Source organism: Nerophis lumbriciformis, linkage group LG23 (assembly GCF_033978685.3).
Source record: "Nerophis lumbriciformis linkage group LG23, RoL_Nlum_v2.1, whole genome shotgun sequence".
NCBI lineage: Eukaryota > Metazoa > Chordata > Actinopteri > Syngnathiformes > Syngnathidae > Nerophis > Nerophis lumbriciformis.
In genome coordinates, this window is record NC_084570.2 from 30,170,117 (window position 1) to 30,191,660 (window position 21,544).

Here is a 21,544-nt window from a genome sequence, read left to right on the forward strand (position 1 = left end):
ACAGCTAGAATTCACCAAGTCAAGTATTTCATATATATATATATATATATATATATATATATATATATATATATAAGAAATACTTGACTTTCAGTGAATTCTAGCTACATATATATATATATATATATATATATATATATATATATATATATATATATATATATATATATATATATATATATATATATATATATATATATATATATATATATATATATATATATATGTATAAATAAATAAGATAAATACTTGAATTTCAGTGTTCATTTATTTACACATATACACACACATAACACTCATCTACTCATTGTTGAGTTAAGGGTTGAATTGTCCATCCTTGTTCTATTCTCTGTCACTATTTTTCTAACCATGCTGAACACCCTCTCTGATGATGCATTCTGCTTCGTCTCCTTGTTGTGTGCACAGTTGTGCACTGCACTCTCTAAAAGCCGTAGATGTTATTGTCACATATGCATGTACACTAGATGGCAGTATTGTCCTGTTTAAGAGTGTCACAACATTGCTGTATACGGCAGACGAACTGTTTTACGGCAGACGAACTGCTTTACAGTAGACGAAAACGTGACTGCTGTTGTTGTGTGTTGTTGCCGCGCTGGGAGGACGTTAATGAAACTGCCTAACAATAAACCCACATAAGAAACCAAGAACTCGCCCTCCATCATTCTACAGTTATAAAGTGATTGGGCAGGCACGCTGTTTATATTGTGGGAAAGCGGACGTGAAAAGAGGCTGTCGACACGTCACTCAGGTCCGCATGGAGCTGGAGGGGGCGTGGCTTCCAGCTCGGCCTGAATTTCGGGAGATTTTCGGGAGAAAATTTGTCCCGGGAGGTTTTCGGGAGAGGCGCTGAATTTCGGGAGTCTCCCGGAAAATCCGGGAGGGTTGGCAAGTATGCTTATCAGCATATGCTTATCAGCATGATCTTGTTTCTTTTTGATTTCACTTCTTTTATTCAAAATAAGGACAACACATATTAATGAACATATATGTCACATAACATATGTAAATATGTCAGGTTTTAGCCAAAGGCTAATTTAGTCCCCAGACAGGTTAGTGTATATGTAACAAAGTCAATGATGTCACGTAAATATAATGTACTTTATAATGCTGTATTATAGTTATTGTTCTGTATAACAATTGAACAAACGTATGTCTGTGTTTTCTTTCGGACCCCGGGAAGAATAAGGTACGCGGGCTACATCTAGTGGTGCGCCAAAGAAGCACCTAATTAAATATTCAAACACAGTGTTACCGTTCAAACTGTCAAAATATTAAATATACATGTTAAAGGGAAAATGCACTTTTTTTTTAAATTGTGCTTATCATTCACAATTATTATGAGAGACAACAAGACAAAAGGTTTTAGTTTTTTTCGTTTTGTAACACGGAAAAAACAGCTCGTTATTGGTGGCTAGCAATGCAGCTAATGTTAGCAATCAATTCTACCTCTAAATCACTTTAAAAATGCATTGAAAACCCCTCAACAATACTTCATTTATGTTCTGTAACCTGTTTAATAACCAAACTGTAGCAACATTGTTGTTGTAAGAGTGAACACTGAGGAACTATTTTTCTAGCGTACTAACACATCGACATGCTACGGTATTAGCCGTAAAAGCTAACTACAGAAAGAGATAAGCTAACTTCTACGTCAACACAAACATGTTTGAGTTTGTAATACACAACACAATGTGATAGGACACCAAGCTGTACTGAGTGACAAACATGAACAATCATATTACAGTATCTGTAAAGTATTATTTCATGTTTTGTTTGTACACATCTAGCCAGACAGTGAATGTACTGTAGTTGTAATAACACGCATGACGTGCTGCGTGTATCATGATCAATATAAAGTGTGACTACCTCGATGGACAGTTGTCTGTTCGGTCCAGCGGGCCAAAGACGTTTTTCTGGTTTATTTGCGTAAGCACTCCATTTATGTCGAAACAGCTTGTCTCCAAGTTCAACATTTGTAGTGCCAAAGTCACTTTCACTTCACACTCTCGACTTCCATCTGCTCTAATGTCTCACTCTTCCTTTGTGCTCACTTCTAGAAGCAGCAGTTCATCTTCTGTATATTCAGCTTAAAAAAGATAAGGTTGTGAAACCTATTTTGTTCAAAAATAGCCGTCTTAGTTGTTTGTTACGAAATGCGCCACGACTAGAACACACGCGCGTGTGTGTATATTGTACATATTACATATTGTTATGAAGGTAGCTGTCACTTCATTATATATATACTTGCAGTGTGTATATACAACATATCACCTATTGTTATGAAAGTGTCTCTTACTACATTATATATATACTTGCAGTGTGTATATTGTACATATTGTTATGAAGGTGTCTGGTACTACATTATATATATACTTGCAGTGTGTATATTGTACATATTACATACAGTATTGTTATGAAGGTGTATGTTACTACATTATATATATGCTTGCAGTGTGTGTATAAAACTTATTACATATTGTTATGAAGGTGTCTGTTACTAAATGATACATATACTTGCAGTGTGTATATTGTACATATTGTTATGAAGGTGTCTGGTACTACATTATATATATACTTGCAGTATGTATATTGTACATATTACATAGTGTTATGAAAGTGTCTGTTACTACATTATATATATACTTGCAGTGTGTATATTGTACATATTACATAGTGTTATGAAAGTGTCTGTTACTACATTATATATATACTTGCAGTGTGTATATTGTACATATTACATATTGTTATGAAGGTGTCTGTTACTACGTTATATATATATATATATATATATATATATATGTATATATATATATATATATATATATATATATATATATATATATACATATATATATATATATATATATATATATATATATATATATATATATATAAGTAACAGACACCTTCATATATATTTGCTGTGTTTTTAATGAATACTTAGGCCTTCTATGCAACTGTACGTTAACGTTGTCATTATGGTGGTGCTTGATGAATACTTAGGACCATACTTGCCAACCCTCTCGATTTTTCCGGGAGACTTCCGAATTTCAGTGCCCCTTCCGAAAATCTCCCGGGGCAACCATTCTCCCGAATTCCCCCCGATTTTCACCCGGACAACAATATTAAGGGCGTGCCGTGATGGCACTGTCTTTAGCGTCCTCTACAACCCGTCATCGCGTCCACTTTTACACCATACAAATAGCGTGCCAGCCAAGTCAAATATTGTATGAGGCTTCTGCAGACACACGTAAGTGACTGCAAGACATACTTGATCAACAGCCATACAGGTCACACTGAGGGTGGACGTATAAAACAACTTTAACACTCTTACTCATATGCGCCACACTGTGAACCCAAACCAAACAAAAATGACAAACACATTTCGGGAGAACATCTGCACCGTAACACAACATAAACACAACAGAACAAATACCCAGAATCCCTTGTATCCCTAACTCTTCCGGGCTACAATATACACCCCCAATCTCCCGAATTCGGAGGTCTCAAAGTTGGCAAGTATGCTTAGGACTACTACACTACTTTATTTAAATGTTGTCATGATGGTGGTACTTGATGAATACTTAGGTCTACTACACTACTGATTTTAGATGTTGTCATTATGGTGGTACTTGATGAATACTTAGGTCTACTACACTACTGTACTTTAATGTTGTCATTATGGTGGTACTTGATGAATACTTAGGTCTACTACACTACTGTACTTTAATGTTGTCATTATGGTGGTACTTGATGAATACTTAGGTCTACTACACTACTGTACTTTAATTGTTGTTATTATGGTGGTACTTGATGAATACTTAGGACTACTACACTACTTTATTTAAATGTTGTCATTATGGTGGTACTTGATGAATACTTAGGTCTACTACACTACTGATTTTAGATGTCATTATGGTGGTACTTGATGAATACTTAGGTCTACTACACTACTGTACTTTAATGTTGTCATTATGGTGGTACTTGATGAATACTTAGGTCTCCTACACTACTGCATTTTAATGTTGTCATTATGGTGGTACTTGATGAATACTTAGGTCTACTGCACTACTGTATTTTAATGTTGGTCATTATGGTGGTACTTGATGAATACTTAGGTCTACTACACTACTGTACTTTAATGTTGTCATTATGGTGGTACTTGATTAAAACTTAGGTCTACTACCCTACTGTATTTAATGTTGGTCATTATGGTGGTACTTGATGAATACCTAGGCCTACTTTGCAACTGTACGTTCATGTTGCTCGTTATGGTGGTACTTGGAGAGTCAAGATTGTCTGAGGTGCTACTTGGTAAAAAAGAGTTTTAGAACCACTGGAATATGATTTGTAACTACAATAAATGCATTGTTTTCATTATGAGTGGATCATCTATAAATGTCCATAATGGGAATGTTCAGTAGTAGTTTTTTTTACTCCTAGTCATAGTTTTGCATGAGGAAATTGACAATAAGGAACACAATATGATTACCTAAAATGATAATAAATATATGAAATTAGAAGAAAAAAAATGTAACTGATCACTAAGTTGCCTCGTCATTACGGGGTCTTTGTTATTTTTAAAGCAAACACGTCTTAAAGACACACCGGGGTTAATTCGGAGACCCCCGCCTCTCCCACCCACATCTCCAATTTGAAAGCCGCCTCTCTACCGGGAGAGGAAGGCTCTTTTTCGGTCAGATGGCGCGCTGCAGTCCGCCCCCGTCATTCTCCGGCCCACACACACACACACACACACACACACACACACACACACACACACACACACACACACACACACACACACACACACACGCACACACAGCCAGCGACCAATACGCTGCGCCGGAAGAGGATTTCTGCCAGTGATCTCAGACCGGCTCTGGTGCGCGGAGGGGATTCTACGACGCCGATCGCGGCCGGCCACGCTTCCACTTCAAGGTGAGAGCCGAGCGAGGAAAGGAGAATAAAATTCAAGGCGGCGTTGTCTGATTGCAACATCTGGTGCTGCTTGTTTTGAATTGTTTCGACGTTGGAGCCGACTGCCACTCCAAGACTAGAAGAAGGTAAGAAGAACGATGTGGTATAGCTCGCTTGGTAAAGTGGCCGTGCCAGCAACTTGAGGGTTCCCCGTTCGATCCCCGCTTCCGCCATCCTAGCCGCTGCCGTTGTGTCCTTGGGCAAGACGCTTTACCCACCTGCTCCCAGTGCCACCCACACTGGTTTAAATGTAACTTAGATATTGGGTTCCACTATGTAAAGCGCTTTGAGTCACTAGAGAAAAAGCGCTATAAACATATAATTAACTTCAGTTCTTTAGAAAGTGCCTGTGTAAGTTAAAGTTAAAGTACCAATGATTGTCACACACACACTAGGTGTGGCGTAATTATTCTCTGCATTTGACCCATCCCCTTGATCACCCCCTGAGAGGTGAGGCGGGAGCCGTGGGCGGCAGCGGTGGCCGTGCCCGGGAATCATTCATTCAATCAATCAATCAATGTTTACTTATATAGCCCTAAATCACGAGTGTCTCAAAGGGCTGCACAAGCCACAACGACATCCTCGGCTCAGATCCCACATCAGGGCAAGACAAAACTCAACCCAATGGGATGACAATGAGAAACCTTGGAGGGGACCGCAGACGTGGGGGACCCCCGCCTCGGGCGACCGGTGCAATGGACGTCGAGTGGACCTAGCATAATATTGTGAGAGTCCAGTCCATAGTGGATCTAACATAATAGTGAGAGTCCAGTCCATAGTGGATTTAGCATATAATTGTGAGAGTCCAGTCCATAGAGGATCTAGCATAATATTGTGAGTGTCCAGTCCATAGTGGATCTAACATAATAGTGTGAGAGTCCAGTTCATAGTGGATCTAACATAATAGTATGAGAGTCCAGTCCATAGTGAATCTAACATAATAGTGAGAGTCCAGTCCATAGTAGATCTATCATAATAGTGAGAGTCCAGTCCATAGTGGGGTCAGCATGAGATCATCTTGAGTGCAGACAGGTCAGCAGCGCAGAGACGTCCCCAACTGATGCACAGATGAGTGGTCCACCCTGGGTCCCGACTTTGGACAGCTAGCGCCTCATCTGTGGTCACCGAATCTGTTGATGTTCTTTCTTTTGAATTTTTCTTTTTTTTTGTAAGACTGAAAATATCGACATTAGCTACTTCTCTTTGTTTATAATGTCTATTTTCTGCTGGATCTACTCTCTATTTTATGCTGCAGCTGTTACACATACCAGTGTTTTTCAACCACTGCGCTGCAACACACTAGTGTACCGTGAGATATTGTGTGGTGTGCTGTGGGAAATTATGCAATTTCACTTAATTGGTCGGAAGAATATTTTTTGCAAACCGTTAATCATAGTCCACAAACAATGTGCCGCTGTAGAGTGTCTGTGCTGTCTGGAGATCAGCAGACTAACCATGTAATAGTCTTCCGTACCAGTAGGTAGCAGAAGGTAGCTCGTTGCTTTGTAAGCCTACTTTGAGACAAGAGAATTAATGATGGTTACGGCTTGAAGTCATATCGAACAATTGCGTCACGTATATGATGAGAACGACTTTATATTGTCGATATAGGCTATTGAGTTTCGTTTTTAACATTTTCTACTGGTGGTGGTTACCCGGGTCACAGGACAATACCGGAAACCATTGTAAGGGGAACTTCGGGCGGGGGACACAGGATATGACGACACGTGTTGTGTGTTGGACACCTGGAAGTGGAAAAAGTAAGAGCGGGAATAAAAGGCAGAAAAAGACAATAAGCTTTCTTTTGGTGTATTATTAAGCTTAGATTGCTAATAAGTGAACTAATAAGTGACAAGTTTGGCACACAACAATGGCGACGAGGATGGGATAGTGTCCCCCTGGATTTTTTTCAATGAAAAAAATGTGCCTTGGCTCAAAAAAGGTTGAAAAATACTGACATATACTGTAATATTGTACATTGTCATTGTTATATATTGTATATATTATGTAAAGATATAATATAATATAATATATCAGTATGTGTTATATACTGTATATATAATATGTAAATATTACATATATGTTATATTTTATATTGCCACTATGGTACATTTTTTGTCTACTTTATACCTGCATTATCCTTTCCATCCTTGCACTTTCCATCCTTTGTAACTGAGCTACTGTGTGGAACAATTCCACTTGTGGATCATTAAAGTTTGTCTAAGTCTAATTACAAAAGTATATTGTGTGTGTTACATAAATGTGAAGTGAATTATGAATTATGAATAATGAATTTAAAAAAAAAAAGAAATTGTGCAAATAATCATTAACTTGGAATTTAATGGCAGCAACACATTGCAAAAAAGTTGTCACAGGGGTATTTTTACCACTATGTTACATGGCCTTTCCTTTTAACAACACTCAGTAAACATTTGGGCAGAATGTGGCTTGGTCTTGCTGAAATAAGCAGGGGCGTCCATGGTAACGTTGCTTGGATGGCAACATATGTTGCTCCAAAACCTGTATGTACCTTTCAGCATTAATGGTGCCTTCACAGATGTGTAAGTTACCCTTGCCTTGGGCACTAATACACCCCCATGCCACCACAGATGCTGACTTTTGAAATTTGCTTCTAGAACAGTCCGGATGGTTCTTTTCCTCTTTGGTCCAGAGGACACGACGTTCACAGTTTACAAAACAATTTGAAATGTGGATTCATCAGACCACAGAACACTTTTCCACTTTGCATCAGTCCATCTTAGATCTAGGTGTTGTTCATAAATGGCTTTCGCTTTGCATAGTAGAGTTTTAACTTGCACTTACAGATGTAGCGACCACGTTTTGTTGATGTTCCTTCTTTTGAATTGTTTTTTTTTATGTAAGACTGGAAATATCAACATTACAAAAGTCCATTGTGTGTATTACATAAATGTGAAGTGAATTATATTTATATAGCGCTTTTCTGCAGCGACTCAAAACGCTTCACATAGTGAAACCCGTTATCTAAGTCTGGGTTTGGTGGTAGCGGGGGGTGTATATTGTAGCGTCCCGGAAGAGTTAGTGCTGCAAGGGGTTCTGGGTATTTGTTCTGTTGTGTTTATGTTGTGTTACGGTGCGGATGTTCTCCCGAAATGTGTTTGTCATTCTTGTTTGGTGTGGGTTCACAGTGTGGCGCATATTTGTAACAGTGTTCAAGTTGTTTATACGGCCACCCTCAGTGTGACCTGTATGGCTGTTGACCAAGTATGAAAGGCATTCACTTGTGTGTGTGAAAAGCCGTAGATATTATGTGAATGGGCCGGCACGCAAAGGCAGTGCCTTCAAGGTTTATTGGCGCTCTGTACTTTTTACTATGTCTATGTACACAGCAGCGTTTTAAAAAGTCATACATTTTACTTTTTGAAACCGATACTGATCATTTCCGATATTACATTTTAAAGCATTTATCGGCCGATAATATCGGCAGTCCGATATTATTGGACATCCCTAGGCACTATGCCGATCGCAAGAAAGCACAGGCACATTTCTTGCGGGTTGCAAATATTGGTTTGCAAACAATATTTTTTAGGCCAATTGGGTGAAATTGCATATTTTCCCTTGGCACACTAGAAGCGGGGATCGAACCTGGAACTCTCAAGTTTCTGGCACGGCCGCTTTATCAACCAAGCCACGGCGTTCCACATAATGTCCATTGTGTACTTTACATAAATAATGTCCACTGTGTATGTTACATGAATAAAATACAAAGTTTAGTATTAATACACAAAGTAAACATTGCACACATGTGGTTTAACACAATTAAGATGTAGCTTTATCGCCCTCTGCTGGTCAAATTCAGCGCTACATGTATTTAACAAGTTTTGATCGGCAGAGTCAGTCAAAAACAACACGACCACAAATACATTTGTTGTCCAGTCGCTGTTAAAAGTCAGATTTATTTAGATTTTTTTTTCAGGGTCGATAGTGTCGTCGTCTTCTTCTACTCACCCACTGTTGCTTCACTGTGATACATATGTTTCGCTGTTTCGCCCCTGCGGGGTGGCGGGAGTACTGCATACATGAGCAACCTTGTTTTGAATGGTTTCATCAAGCCTATTTGGGTGTTTATCTTGCCCAAGGACACAAGGGCAGTGACTTGGATGGCGGAAACGGGGATCGAACCCGGAACTCTCAAGTTGTTGGCACGGCCGCCCTACCAACCGAGCCACGCCATTCCAAATAATGTCCATTGTGTATGTTACATATATAAAACAGTAAGTTAGGCGTTAATACCCACAGCAAACATTGCACACATGTAGTTTAACACAATTAGACCTAAAGTGTAGCTTTATTGCCCTCTGCTGGTCAAATTCAACGCTACATGAATGTTTTAGTCAAACAGCCAAAAACAACAGAACCGCGAATACAAAAGACATTGATGTGTATTTCTGGTCTTGTCATCCTCCTTCAGACAGAAGGGTGACACGGCGGTGAGGTTGGATCAAAAGAGACGTCGGAGACGCTTTACTGAACCAAAAGTTGCTTTATTACAAGCGAGTGTCATTATACAGGACTGCAGTTCCTGGAAGAGGTCAGGTCAAGAAAATGAGCCACTCCTAACTTGGAGGAGTCCAACCAACGTCTTATATTCCTTCTTTCTCTGTCTGGGTGTGTGTTAACTCAGGAGAGTACAACCTGACCATGTAAGGAGATGTTCATGTGTAAGTGACCGGAAAACAACCTCTATATGTTGTAACTTAAATGTTGAAGTGAAGACAGACAAGGAGTCTCTCCTCCAGGATAGAGCTATCCCTTTTGCATTCTTAAGTCTGAATGTATTGCCTCTTCTTGTGAGAGAGTTAACCCAGTCCACATGCGATTGTCCAACGAAGGCTCCTTAATTTATTATGGACTCAACCATTATTTACTTACACCTGGTGGTTTCTCCAAGTTGAATATAAACATTCACCATATGTTGAACATAATATGAGTTATTTAATTCAGTTCAACATCACAAAGTCAGCAATTTCAATACATTTGTTGTCCAGTCGCTGTTAAAAGTCAGATTTTTGCGATTTATTTAGATTTTTTTCAAGGCGACACATATGGAGATGGGAGTACTGCATACATGAACAACATAGTTTTGAATGGTTTCATCAAGCCTATTTGGGTGTTGTTTGGCGGGCCAAATTAAAAGCTTGGGCGGGCCGCCAGTTGAATAGCCCTGCTTGAGCTGTTTCAGACTTGTCTAGGTCTATGTGTCTCATTTGTCCCGCCTCTACTTGTCCACGCAGCGCACCATGTCTCTTCCGCGCACACTCGGGGAGCTGCAGCTCTACCGGGTCCTGCAGAGGGCCAACCTGCTGGCCTACTACGACACCTTCATCCAGCAGGGCGGCGACGACGTGCAGCAGCTCTGCGAAGCGGCCGAAGATGAGTTCCTGGAGATCATGGCCCTGGTGGGCATGGCCACCAAGCCGCTGCACGTACGCAGGCTCCAAAAGGCCCTCCGAGACTGGGCCGCCAACCCCACGGTTTTCAGCCAGCCCGCGTCCGGCGTGCCCTCCGTCGGGGGCATTCCGCTGTTTAAAGTCGACGGCACAGGTCCGAGTGGGCCCAGGAGATCTGTGAGCAACGGGCAGCCGGGGTCACCGTGTGAACGCGAGGATAGGGCGTGTCTTACCCCCATGCACAACGGGAGTCCTCGGAGCCCCTGTTCCCAGGCATCCCCCCAGCCCCCGGACGCACACTACCGCGAAAAACTGTCCCCCATGGAACCACACTGGCTCGGCCCAGAACCCAATGGCAATTGCGCCTCGTCAGGAATGGAGGAGGAGCCGCCCAGCCCCCCTCACCAACCTGTACGTGCCCCCGTTGCCCCAGGGTCTCCGAGTTCCTCCTCCAACGCTCTGTCGGCCTGGCCCGCGGGACAACTGGACGCCGAGACGGCTCAGTCCGTGGCAGACAGCGTGGAGAGACTCCTCAGGACTCTGCCTCGCTCCGACCCGGCAGAGATGAAGAGTCTGCTGAGGATAAACAAGAAGATGGCCAAGACCGTGGGCCACATCTTTGAAATGAGCTCCCGGGACATGAAGAAGGAAGAGGAGATCCGCAAGTACAGTCTCATCTACGGACGCTTCGACTCCAAGCGCAGAGAAGGCAAGCACCTCACGCAGCACGAGGTAAAATCACGTCCGGAGACCGGGAGATGTTCCCCAGCTTCTGTCACCTGACCATTGTTCATCTTCTGCCCTCCTCAGCTGATCATCAACGAGGCCGCGGCCCAGTTCTGTATGCGGGACAACGCCCTCCTGCTGAGACGGGTGGAGCTCTTCTCACTGGCTCGGCAGGTGGCCAGGAAATGCGCCTACACGTCCACTGTGAAGCACGCGCGGTAAGAAGACTCGGCACCAAGTCCTTCTCATGAAGCCTATCAAAAGGCAAGCTAAATGAACCACATTTGACACTTTGTCCTGTCCAGCTACTCAGGGAAATCATATTGTTGATGTAGATAGATGATCTACAAAATCCAAAACCAGTGAAGTTAGCACGTTGTGTAAATGGTAAATAAAAACAGAATACAATTATTTGCATATCCTTTTCAACTTATATTCAATTGAGTAGACCGCAAAGACATGATATTTAATGTTCTAACTGAGAAACTTAATTTTTTTTTTGTGCAAATAATCATTAACTCAGAGTTTAATGGCAGCAACACATTGCAAAAAAGTTGTCACAGGGGCATTTTTACAACTGTGTTACATGGCCTTTCCTTTTAACAACACTCAGTAAACGTTTGGGAACTGAGAAGACACATTTTTGAAGCTTTTCAGGTGGAATTATTTCCCATTCTTGCTTGATGTACAGCTTAAGTTGTTCAACAGTCCGGGGGTCTCCATTGTGGTATTTTAGGCTTCATAATGCGTCACACATTTTCAATGGGGGACAGGTCTGGACTACAGACAGGCCAGTCTAGTACCCGCACTCTTTTACTCCGAAGCCATACTGTTGTAATATGTGCAGAATGTGGCTTGGCATTATCTTGCTGCAATAAGCAGGGGCGTCCATGAAAAAGACGTTGCTTGGATGGCAACATATGTTGTTTCAAAACCTGTATGTACCTTTCAGCATTAATGGTGCCTTCACAGATGTGTAAGTTACCCATGCCTTGGGCACTAATACACCCCCATACCATCACAAATGCTGGCTTTTGAACTTTGCGCCTAGAACAGTCCGGATGGTTATTTTCCTCTTGAGTCCGAAGGACACGACGTCCACAGTTTCCAAAAATAATTTGAAATGTGGACTCGTCAGACAACAGAACACTTTTCCACTTTGCATCAGTCCATCTTAGATGAGCTCGGGCCCAGCGAAGCGTTTCTGGGTGTTGTTGATAAATGGCTTTGGCTTTGCATAGTAGAGTTTTAACTTGCACTTACAGATGTGTCAGTGTATATACCCCCCCCCACCCCCCCATTTTTGTATACTGTTTATATGTATTTAATTTATCAATTTTTTGTAACATATTTTTTTATATACATGTTACAGGTTATATATCTTTTATTATTGAATGTTTGAAATGTGATGAATATTTAATGGCCCACAATGGAAACAAGCCTTTTGGCTTTTTGTGCCATCCATTTGCCTTTTTAAAGCATTACATGGATTCAATTCTTTAAGATTTCAACAAACTTCTCAATCAATCAATCAATCAATCAATGTAGCGGCGAACTGTAGTTACTGACAATGGTTTTCTGAAGTGTTCCTTTCCCGATACAAATATTTTGGTACCGGTACTAAAAAGTATTTTGGTACTTTTGAATACTATTTTAAATAAAAGGGACCACAAAAAATTGCTTTATTGGCTTTATTTTAACACAAAATCTTACAATACATTAAACATCTGTTTCTTATTTAGGAAAAATGTAGTCCTTAAATAAAATAGTGAACATACTAGACAACTTGTCTTTTAGTAGTAAGTAAACAAACAAATACTCCTAATTAGTCTGCTGACGTATGCAGTAACATATTGTGTCATAATTTAATTGTTCACATCCTGTAAATATCTTCTTAATTCTTATTTTGGCTTGTTCTATCTACACTTCTGAACAGTGCGGTCTGATCTTTTAGGCCAATACTACTGTAGTATTGATATTTTTAGTTCATTTAGCCATTTATTGCTTGAAAATGCTTCGCTTAGGGTAAAACTGGGTAAAATACGTTTTGTTAGCGATAACACAAAGTGAGGATATGAATGTTGCGTGCAGATAGTTAGCATCTATTGACGGAACTATATCGCTTTTACTATCTTTAATGTACAAAATGTATCAAAGTGGCCCTTGCTGGAAAAAGTTTGTACACCCCTGTTGTACAGTATTCTTGTGTATGATTATGAATCATACTTTCTTGTGTGTGTTTTTTGGATTGCCATCGCTTTGAAGGCCAAACATGGAGGACAACAGTCTACTGCCTCAGAAGAGAGCGAGACTTGAGGTGAACTCAGACGTGTGTGTATGTGTGTGTGTGTGTGTGTGTGTGTGTGTGTGTGTGTGTTCTTGTATTTCTATTTTTCTTGAGTCATCAACAAGGAAAAGTACCATCTATATGAGGACCGGTGAACAAGTTAGGACCGAAATCATGGTCCCAATACAGAAAACCATTGCATCTAATAGAGAGCCAAATACTAGAGTCTGTGAACATTGCTCCAAAGTCAGGATTTTTTTGTTGATTTAATGTGCATACAAAAGTAAACATTGACAGGCGCAGAGGCAGCGATATGTGATAAAACAAGACGTCAACTAAAGAAGGACTTCCCTATTCATCTCCGAAAAAACCCGCCAGGTGAACAGCTGATTTTACGACTTCCGGTGCTGACGTAAGTCCACCCACGTCCCATATGCTGCCCTCACCTCCCAGGGGGTGATCAAGGGTGATAGGTCAAATGCAGAGAATAATTTTGCCACTTCTAGTGTGTGTGTGACAATCATTGGCACTTTAACTTTAACTTAAATATGTGACCATAGAATGGACAAATACACTATGGTACTAAGACTATAATGGCCATCAACAGTTAGCTTCCTCAATAAAATTATGACTTTTGTCATAATTTTGCCAAGTGAAATTCCGATTATTATTATAATAATGCCAACATTTTAAAGTTTTCTTATAAAATTGTGACTTTTGTCGAGTAAAGTTACGACTCTTTCCACAAAATTGCCAAAATGTTAAGCTTTTCTTGTAAAATTGCGACTGTTATTGAGTAAAATTCCAACTTTTGTCATAATATTGCACAAATGTTCAGTTTTTCTTGTAAAATTTTGACTTGCGTTGAGTAAAATTACGACTTATTATAATACTGCCAAAAGTTTTTCTTGTGAAATTGTGACCTTTTTCTTGTGAAATTCCAACTAATTTTTCACAACAAGCTTTTTTATATTGGCATAGTATGTATGTATTATTAATGTTGTAAATACAAATCTTTATGTATCTAGAAAGGGTGGTTCTAAAGAGGTAGGCATTTTTTGGAGGTCTCAAGAAGGTAACAAATACAAGAGTGTGTGTGTGTGTGTGTGTGTGTGTGTGTGTGTGTGTGTGTGTGTGTGTGTGTGTGTGTGTGTGTGTGTGTTTACACTTCTGCGTTTATTGAAACCTAACTGAATGTTTTTAATGACAGGTGACCGAGAACACGTCGTCACTCCTGGCAACGGAGGGCGTTGAGGTGTTGAATGACGACAGCTTGTCGGCAGGAAGTCCAGACAGCGTGTCACATGGTATGAGACTTGAAAAGCGTCCCTGAGGCACGTGTGTGGGTGTGTGTGTGTGTGTGTGTGTGTGTGTGTGTGTGTGTGTGTGTGTGTGTGTGTGTGTGTGTGTGTGCGTGCGTGCGTGCGTGCGTGTGTGTGTGTGTTGCATCATCCTGTGTTCTTCCTGTCAGACGTGGCGTCACAATGCAACCAGTCGCCCTCGCCCTGCCCTCCCGCCGACAGCACCAACCCCGCCACCTGGAGTCGCCATCTTATGCAGCAAACGCTCATGGACGAAGGTCTGCGATTGGCTCGCCTGGTGTCACATGACCGGGCCGGCAAGATCAAATTAGGGTCGGAAGGAGCTCACTCCACAGGTGACTTTCCAAATAATAACTTACTGTTGTGTGTTTGTCCATCTTTAAAGCCACTGCAGGTATTAAAGAAATGGTTTATCGCCCACGAGATTTACAGTGAATTTGCATATTTCTTGTTCATTCTTGGCTTGCGAGTCGGCATAACTCAACCCAAAATGTTGAAAGAGCCATATTGGACCAGAAATACAAAACAAATCTGTCTGGAGCCGCAAAAAATAAACACCTTATATAAGTGTTATAATTAAGACAACACATGATGTAAGTCAGGGGTGCTCACACTTTTTCTGCAGGCGAGCTACTTTTCAATTGATCAAGTCGTGGGGATCTACCTCATTCATATATATAATTTATATTTACTTATTTATGAAATATATGTTTTTGTTAACAAGTTAAAGGTGTTTAATGATAATGCAAGCACGTTTAACACATATAGTTAATATTGTTAATAAATTAAAGGTGTTTAATGATAATACAAGTATGTTTAATACATATAGTTAATATTGTTAACAAGTTAAAGGTGTTTAAAGATAATACAAGCATGTTTAACGCATATAGTTAATATTGTTAACAAGTTAAAGGTGTGTAATGATAATACAAGCATGTTTAACACATATAGTTAATATTGTTAATAAGTTAAAGGTGTTTAAAGATAATACAAGCATGTTTAACACATGTAGTTAATATTGTTAACAACTTAAAGGTAGTTAAAGATAATACAAGCATGTTTAACACATATAGTTAATATTGTTAACAAGTTAAAGGTGTTTAAAGATAATACAAGCATGTTTAACACAAATAGATTCCTTTCTTTCATGAAGACAAGAATATAAATTGGTATTATTACCTGATTCTGATGACTTGCATTGATTGGAATCAGACAGTGGTGCTGATAACGTCCGCATTTTCGAATGGAGGACAAAAAAAAGTCCTCCTTTCTGTCCAATATCACATGAAAGTGGTTGGTTGTTGGCATCTTATTTGTCCAGCTTCCGTACTCCTTTGTATACACTTTACAAGAAATACATTGTCGGCAAACTCCGTAGCTTGCTAGCTTGTGCACGCCAGCTTTCTGAGACTCTTATTTTGTTAGCGCAACTGTGCAACTGTGCAGTCGGTCTTTGGAGTTTTGACGACAGGAACGGCGCCAGAGTCTGTTGAAATAAAGTGTTTCTCGCCTTCCAGTCGGTAAATTTAATGAGCTGGCAGCAGCCAGCGTCACCTCAGAAGACCCTCGGGTGCCGTGAATGTCAATCAAGTGACGAAAGTGACGTCATAGTGAAAATTTATGATCGCTCATTTTTAGGACTATTTTTTTAATGCCTGGCTGGTGATCGACTGACACACCCTCCGCGATCGACCGGTAGCTCGCGATCGACGTAATGAGCACCCCTGGTGATAAGTGTTATAATGAAGACAACACATGATGTAAGTGTTTATATTATACAAACCCCGTTTCCATATGAGTTCGGAAATTGTGTTAGATGTAAATATAAACGGAATACAATGATTTGCAAATCATTTTCAACCCATATTCAGTTGAATATGCTACAAAGACAACATATTTGATGTTCAAACTCATAAACATTTTTTTTTTGCAAATAATCGTTAACTTTAGAATTTGATGCCAGCAACACGTGACAAAGAAGTTGGGAAAGGTGGCAATAAATACTGATAAAGTTGAGGAATGCTCATCAAACACTTATTTGGAACATCCCACAGGTGTGCAGGCTAATTGGGAACAGGTGGGTGCCATGATTGGGTATAAAAACAGCTACCCAAAAAATGCTCAGTCTTTCACAAGAAAGGATGGGGCGAGGTACACCCTTTGTCCACAACTGCGTGAGCAAATAGTCAAACAGTTTAAGAACAACGTTCAATTGCAAGAAATTTAGGGATTTCAACATCTACGGTCCATAATATCATCAATAGGTTCAGAGAATCTGGAGAATTCACTGCACGAAAGCGGCATGGCCGGAAACCAACATTGAATGACCGTGACCTTCGATCCCACTGTTTCAAAAACCGACATCAATCTCTAAAGGATATCACCACAAGGGCTCAGGAACACTTCAGAAAACCACTGTCACTAAATACAGTTGGTCGCTACATCTGTAAGTGCAAGTTAAAGCTCTACTATGCAAAGCGAAAGCCATTTATCAACAACATCCAGAAACGCAGCCAGGTTTGCTGGGCCCGAACTCATCTAAGATTGACTGATGCAAAGTGGAAAAGTGTGTTCTGTGGTCTGACGAGTTCACATTTCAAATTGTTTTTGGAAATATTCGACATTGCGTCATCCGGACCAAAGGGGAAGCGAACCATCCAGACTGTTATCGACGCAAAGTTCAAAAGCCAGCATCTGTGATGGTATGGGGGTGTATTAGTGCCCAAGGCATGGGTTACTTACACATCTGTGAAGGCACCATTAATGCTGAAAGGTACATACAGGTTTTGGAACAACATATGCTGCCATCTAAGCGCCGTCTTTTTCATGGACGCTCCTGCTTATTTCAGCAAGACAATGTCAATCCACATTCAGCACGTGTTACAACAGCGTGGCTTCGTAAAAAAAAGAGTGCGGGTACTTTCCTGGCCCGCTTGCAGTCCAGACCTGTCTCCCATCGAAAATGTGTGGCGCATTATGACGCGTAAAATACGACAGCGGAGACCCCGGACTGTTGAACGACTGAAGCTCTACATAAAACAAGAATGGGAAAGAATTCCACTTTCAAAGCTTCAACAATTGGTTTCCTCAGTTCCCAATCGTTTATTGAGTGTTGTTAAAAGAAAAGGTGATGTAACACAGTGGTGAACATGCCCTTTCCCAACTACTTTGGCACGTGTTGCAGCCATGAAATTCTAAGTTAATTATTATTTGCAAAAAAAAAATAAAGTTTATGAGTTTGAACATCTTGTCTTTGAAATGCATTCAATTGAATATGTGTTGAAAAGGATTTGCAAATCATTGTATTCCGTTTATATTTACATCTAACACAATTTCCCAACTCATATGGAAACAGGGTTTGTATTAGCCGACTATTAAAATTACTTTAAAAGTCTTATATAAGTGTTATAATGAAGACAACACATAATGTAAATGTCTATATTAGCTATATTAGCCTACTATCAAAAGGACATTAAAAGTCTTATATAAGTGTTATAATGAAGACAACATATTATGTAAGTGTCTATATTAGCCTACTATCAAAATGACAACACATGATGTAAGTGTCTATATTAACTATATTAGCCTACAATCAAAATGAATTTAAAAGTATTTTATAAGTGTTATAATTAAGACAACACATGATGTAAGTGTGACATCATTGGTACTTTAACTTTAACTTAAGTTACCGGGTATATTAGCTATATTAGCCTACTATCAAAATGACTTTAAAAGTCTTATATAATTGTTATAACGAAGACAACACATGATGTAAGTGTCTATATTAGCCTACTATCAAAATGACTTTAAAAGTCTTATATAATTGTTATAATGAAGACAACACATGATGTAAGTATCTATATTAGCTATGTTAGTCTACTATCAAAATGACTTTGAAATTCCTATATAAGTGTTATAATGAAGACAACACATGATGTAAGTGTCTATATTAGTTATATTAGCCTACTATAAAAATGACTTTAAAAGTCTTATATAATTGTTATAATGAAGACAACACATGATGTAAGTATCTATATTAGCTATGTTAGTCTACTATCAAAATGACTTTGAAATTCCTATATAAGTGTTATAATGAAGACAACACATGATGTAAGTGTCTATATTAGTTATATTAGCCTACTATAAAAATGACTTTAAAAGTCTTATATAATTGTTATAATGAAGACAACACATGATGTAAGTATCTATATTAGCTATGTTAGTCTACTATCAAAATGACTTTAAAATTCCTATATAAGTGTTATAATGAAGACAACACATGATGTAAGTGTCATATTAGCTATGTTATCCTACTATCAAAATGACTTTATAAGCCTTATATAAGTGTTATAATGAAGACAACACATGATGTAAGTGTCTATATTAGTTATATTAGCCTACTATCAATTACCTTAAAAGTCGTATATAAGTGTTATAATGAAGACAACATATGATGTAAGTGTCTATATTAGCCTACTATCAAAATGACTTTAAAAGTCTTATATTAGTGTTATAATGAAAACAACACATGAAGTAAGTGTCTACATTAACTATATTAGCTTACTATCAAAATTACTTTAAAAGTCTTATATAAGTGTTACAATGAAGACAACACATGATGTAAGTGTCTATATGAGTTATATTAGCCTACTATCGAAATTACCTTAAAAGTCTTATATAAGTGTTATAATAAAGGCAACACATGATGTAAGTGTCTGTGTTAGCTATGTTAGCCTACTATCAAAATGACTTAAAAATTCCTATATAAGTGTTATAATAAAGGCAACACATGATGTAAGTGTCTATATTAGCTGTATTAGCCGATTGATTGATTGAAACTTTTATTAGTAGATTGCACAGTGAAGTACATATTCCGTACAATTGACCACTAAATGGTAACACCCGAATAAGTTTTTCAACTTGTTTAAGTTGGGGTCCACTTAAATTGATCCATGATACAGATATATACTATTTTCATAATACAGTCATCACACAAGATAATCATCACAGTATATAAATTACATTATTTACAATCCAGGGTGTGGGATATGGGGGGGGGGGGGGTTAAGTTTGGTTGGTATCAACACTTCAGTCATCAACAATTGCATCATCAGAGAAAATGACTTTGGAACAGTGTAGGTCTGACTTGGTACATATGTACAGCAAGTATTGGACACAGAGAGAGAGATCAGAAATTATAAGAAAAAGTGACTACATTTGATTGTTTACATTTGATTATTTACGATCCGAGGAGGTATGATGAGGAAGGGAAGGTGTTAGTTTAGGGTTGAAGTTGCCTGGAGGTGTTCTTTTAGTGCGGTTTTGAAGGAGGATAGAGATGCCCTTTCTTTTACACCTGTTGGGAGTGCATTCCACATTGATGTGGCATAGAAAGAGAATGAGTTAAGACCTTTGTTAGATCGGAATCTGGGTTTAACGTGGTTTGTGGAGCTCCCCCTGGTGTTGTGGTTATGGCGGTCATTTACATTAAGGAAGTAGTTTGACATGTACTTTGGTATCAGGGAAGTGTAGCGGATTTTATAGACAAGGCTCAGTGCAAGTTGTTTTACTCTGTCCTCCACCCTGAGCCAGCCCACTTTGGAGAAGTGGGTAAGAGTGAGGTGTGATCTGGGGTGGAGGTCTAGAAGTAATCTGACTAGCTTGTTCTGGGATGTTTGGAGTCTAGATTTGAGGGTTTTGGAGGTGCTAGGGTACCAGGAGGTGCATGCGTAATCGAAAAAGGGTTGAACAAGAGTTCCCGCCAGAATCTTCATGGTGCTTTTGTTGACCAGAGAGGAGATTCTATAGAGAAATCTCGTTCGTTGGTTGACCTTTTTGATTACCTTGGTTGCCATTTTATCACAGGAAAGATTAGCCTCTAGAATGGAACCTAAGTAGGTGACCTCATCCTTCCTGGCGATAACAATGTCACCCACTTTTATAGTGAAGTCACTGACTTTCTTAAGGTTGATGTGGGACCCAAACAGGATGGATTCCGTTTTACCTAAGTGTATGGATAGCTTGTTGTCAGCGAGCCAGGTGCAAATTCTACAGAGTTCAGCACTTAGGATTTTCTCCACCTGTGACTTGTCCTTGCCGGATACCAGCAGGGCCGAGTCATCTGCAAACAAAAACAATTCACAGTCGCATGCTGATGACATGTCGTTTATGTATATTAGGAACAGTAAAGGCCCTAATACACTGCCTCGGGGGACTCCACAGCTTACCGAGAGGGGGGGGGACACGGTGCCGTTCAACTCAACCACCTGTTTCCTCCCCTCCAAGTAAGATTGCATCCAGTTCGATGAGGTTTTATCAAATCCGATTGTTCTGAGCTTATCCAACAGTATAGCGTGGTCAACGGTGTCAAAGGCCTTCTGAAGATCCAGCATGACCATGCCGCAGTATTTGCCCGCGTCCACCTCATGTTTGATGTGGTCGGTCAGATAGAGAAGGCATGTGTCAGTGGAGTGGTTAGTTCTGAAGCCGGATTGGAATTTGTACACAAGTTTATTAGTGGCAAGGTATGTATCGACCTGTTCATAAACTATTTTTTCCATTACTTTCGAAATGGAACTGAGAATAGAAACAGGTCGGTAGTTGCCAGGTTTTAATTTGCTTCCTTTTTTAAAGAGGGGAGTTACTCTTGCTATTTTGAAATCTTTTGGTACTTGGCCTTGAGTAATTGAGAGGTTTATTATGTGCGTGATGATCGGGGCAATGGTGGTGGCAGAGTCCCTGAGGAATCTGGAGGGGATATTATCAAGGCCGGTGGTCTT

The 21,544-nt window shown here is 39.6% G+C and overlaps 1 protein-coding gene across 9 annotated transcripts in view; it reads left to right on the forward strand.

Annotated features, from left to right (window-relative positions):
* The first annotated feature begins 1,189 nt into the window (after window positions 1-1,189).
* The window catches only part of nab2 (NGFI-A binding protein 2 (EGR1 binding protein 2)), a 46,194-nt gene continuing 25,839 nt past the window's right edge, over window positions 1,190-21,544 (forward strand). For 2 of the 9 annotated variants that reach the window (XM_061984798.1, XM_061984790.1), the window contains exons 1-6: window positions 4,695-5,087; window positions 10,275-11,162; window positions 11,241-11,374; window positions 13,422-13,473; window positions 14,654-14,750; window positions 14,915-15,100. In XM_061984798.1, coding sequence (XP_061840782.1) covers window positions 10,281-11,162; window positions 11,241-11,374; window positions 13,422-13,473; window positions 14,654-14,750; window positions 14,915-15,100 — 1,351 coding nt within the window. In that variant the 5' untranslated portion in view covers window positions 4,695-5,087; window positions 10,275-10,280. Of the gene's footprint in view, window positions 1,208-4,694; window positions 5,088-6,662; window positions 6,762-9,451; window positions 9,702-10,274; window positions 11,163-11,240; window positions 11,375-13,421; window positions 13,474-14,653; window positions 14,751-14,914; window positions 15,101-21,544 lie in introns of those variants that run through there. The other 7 variants (XM_061984794.1, XM_061984791.1, XM_061984792.1 and 4 more) reach the window with 7 other exon arrangements.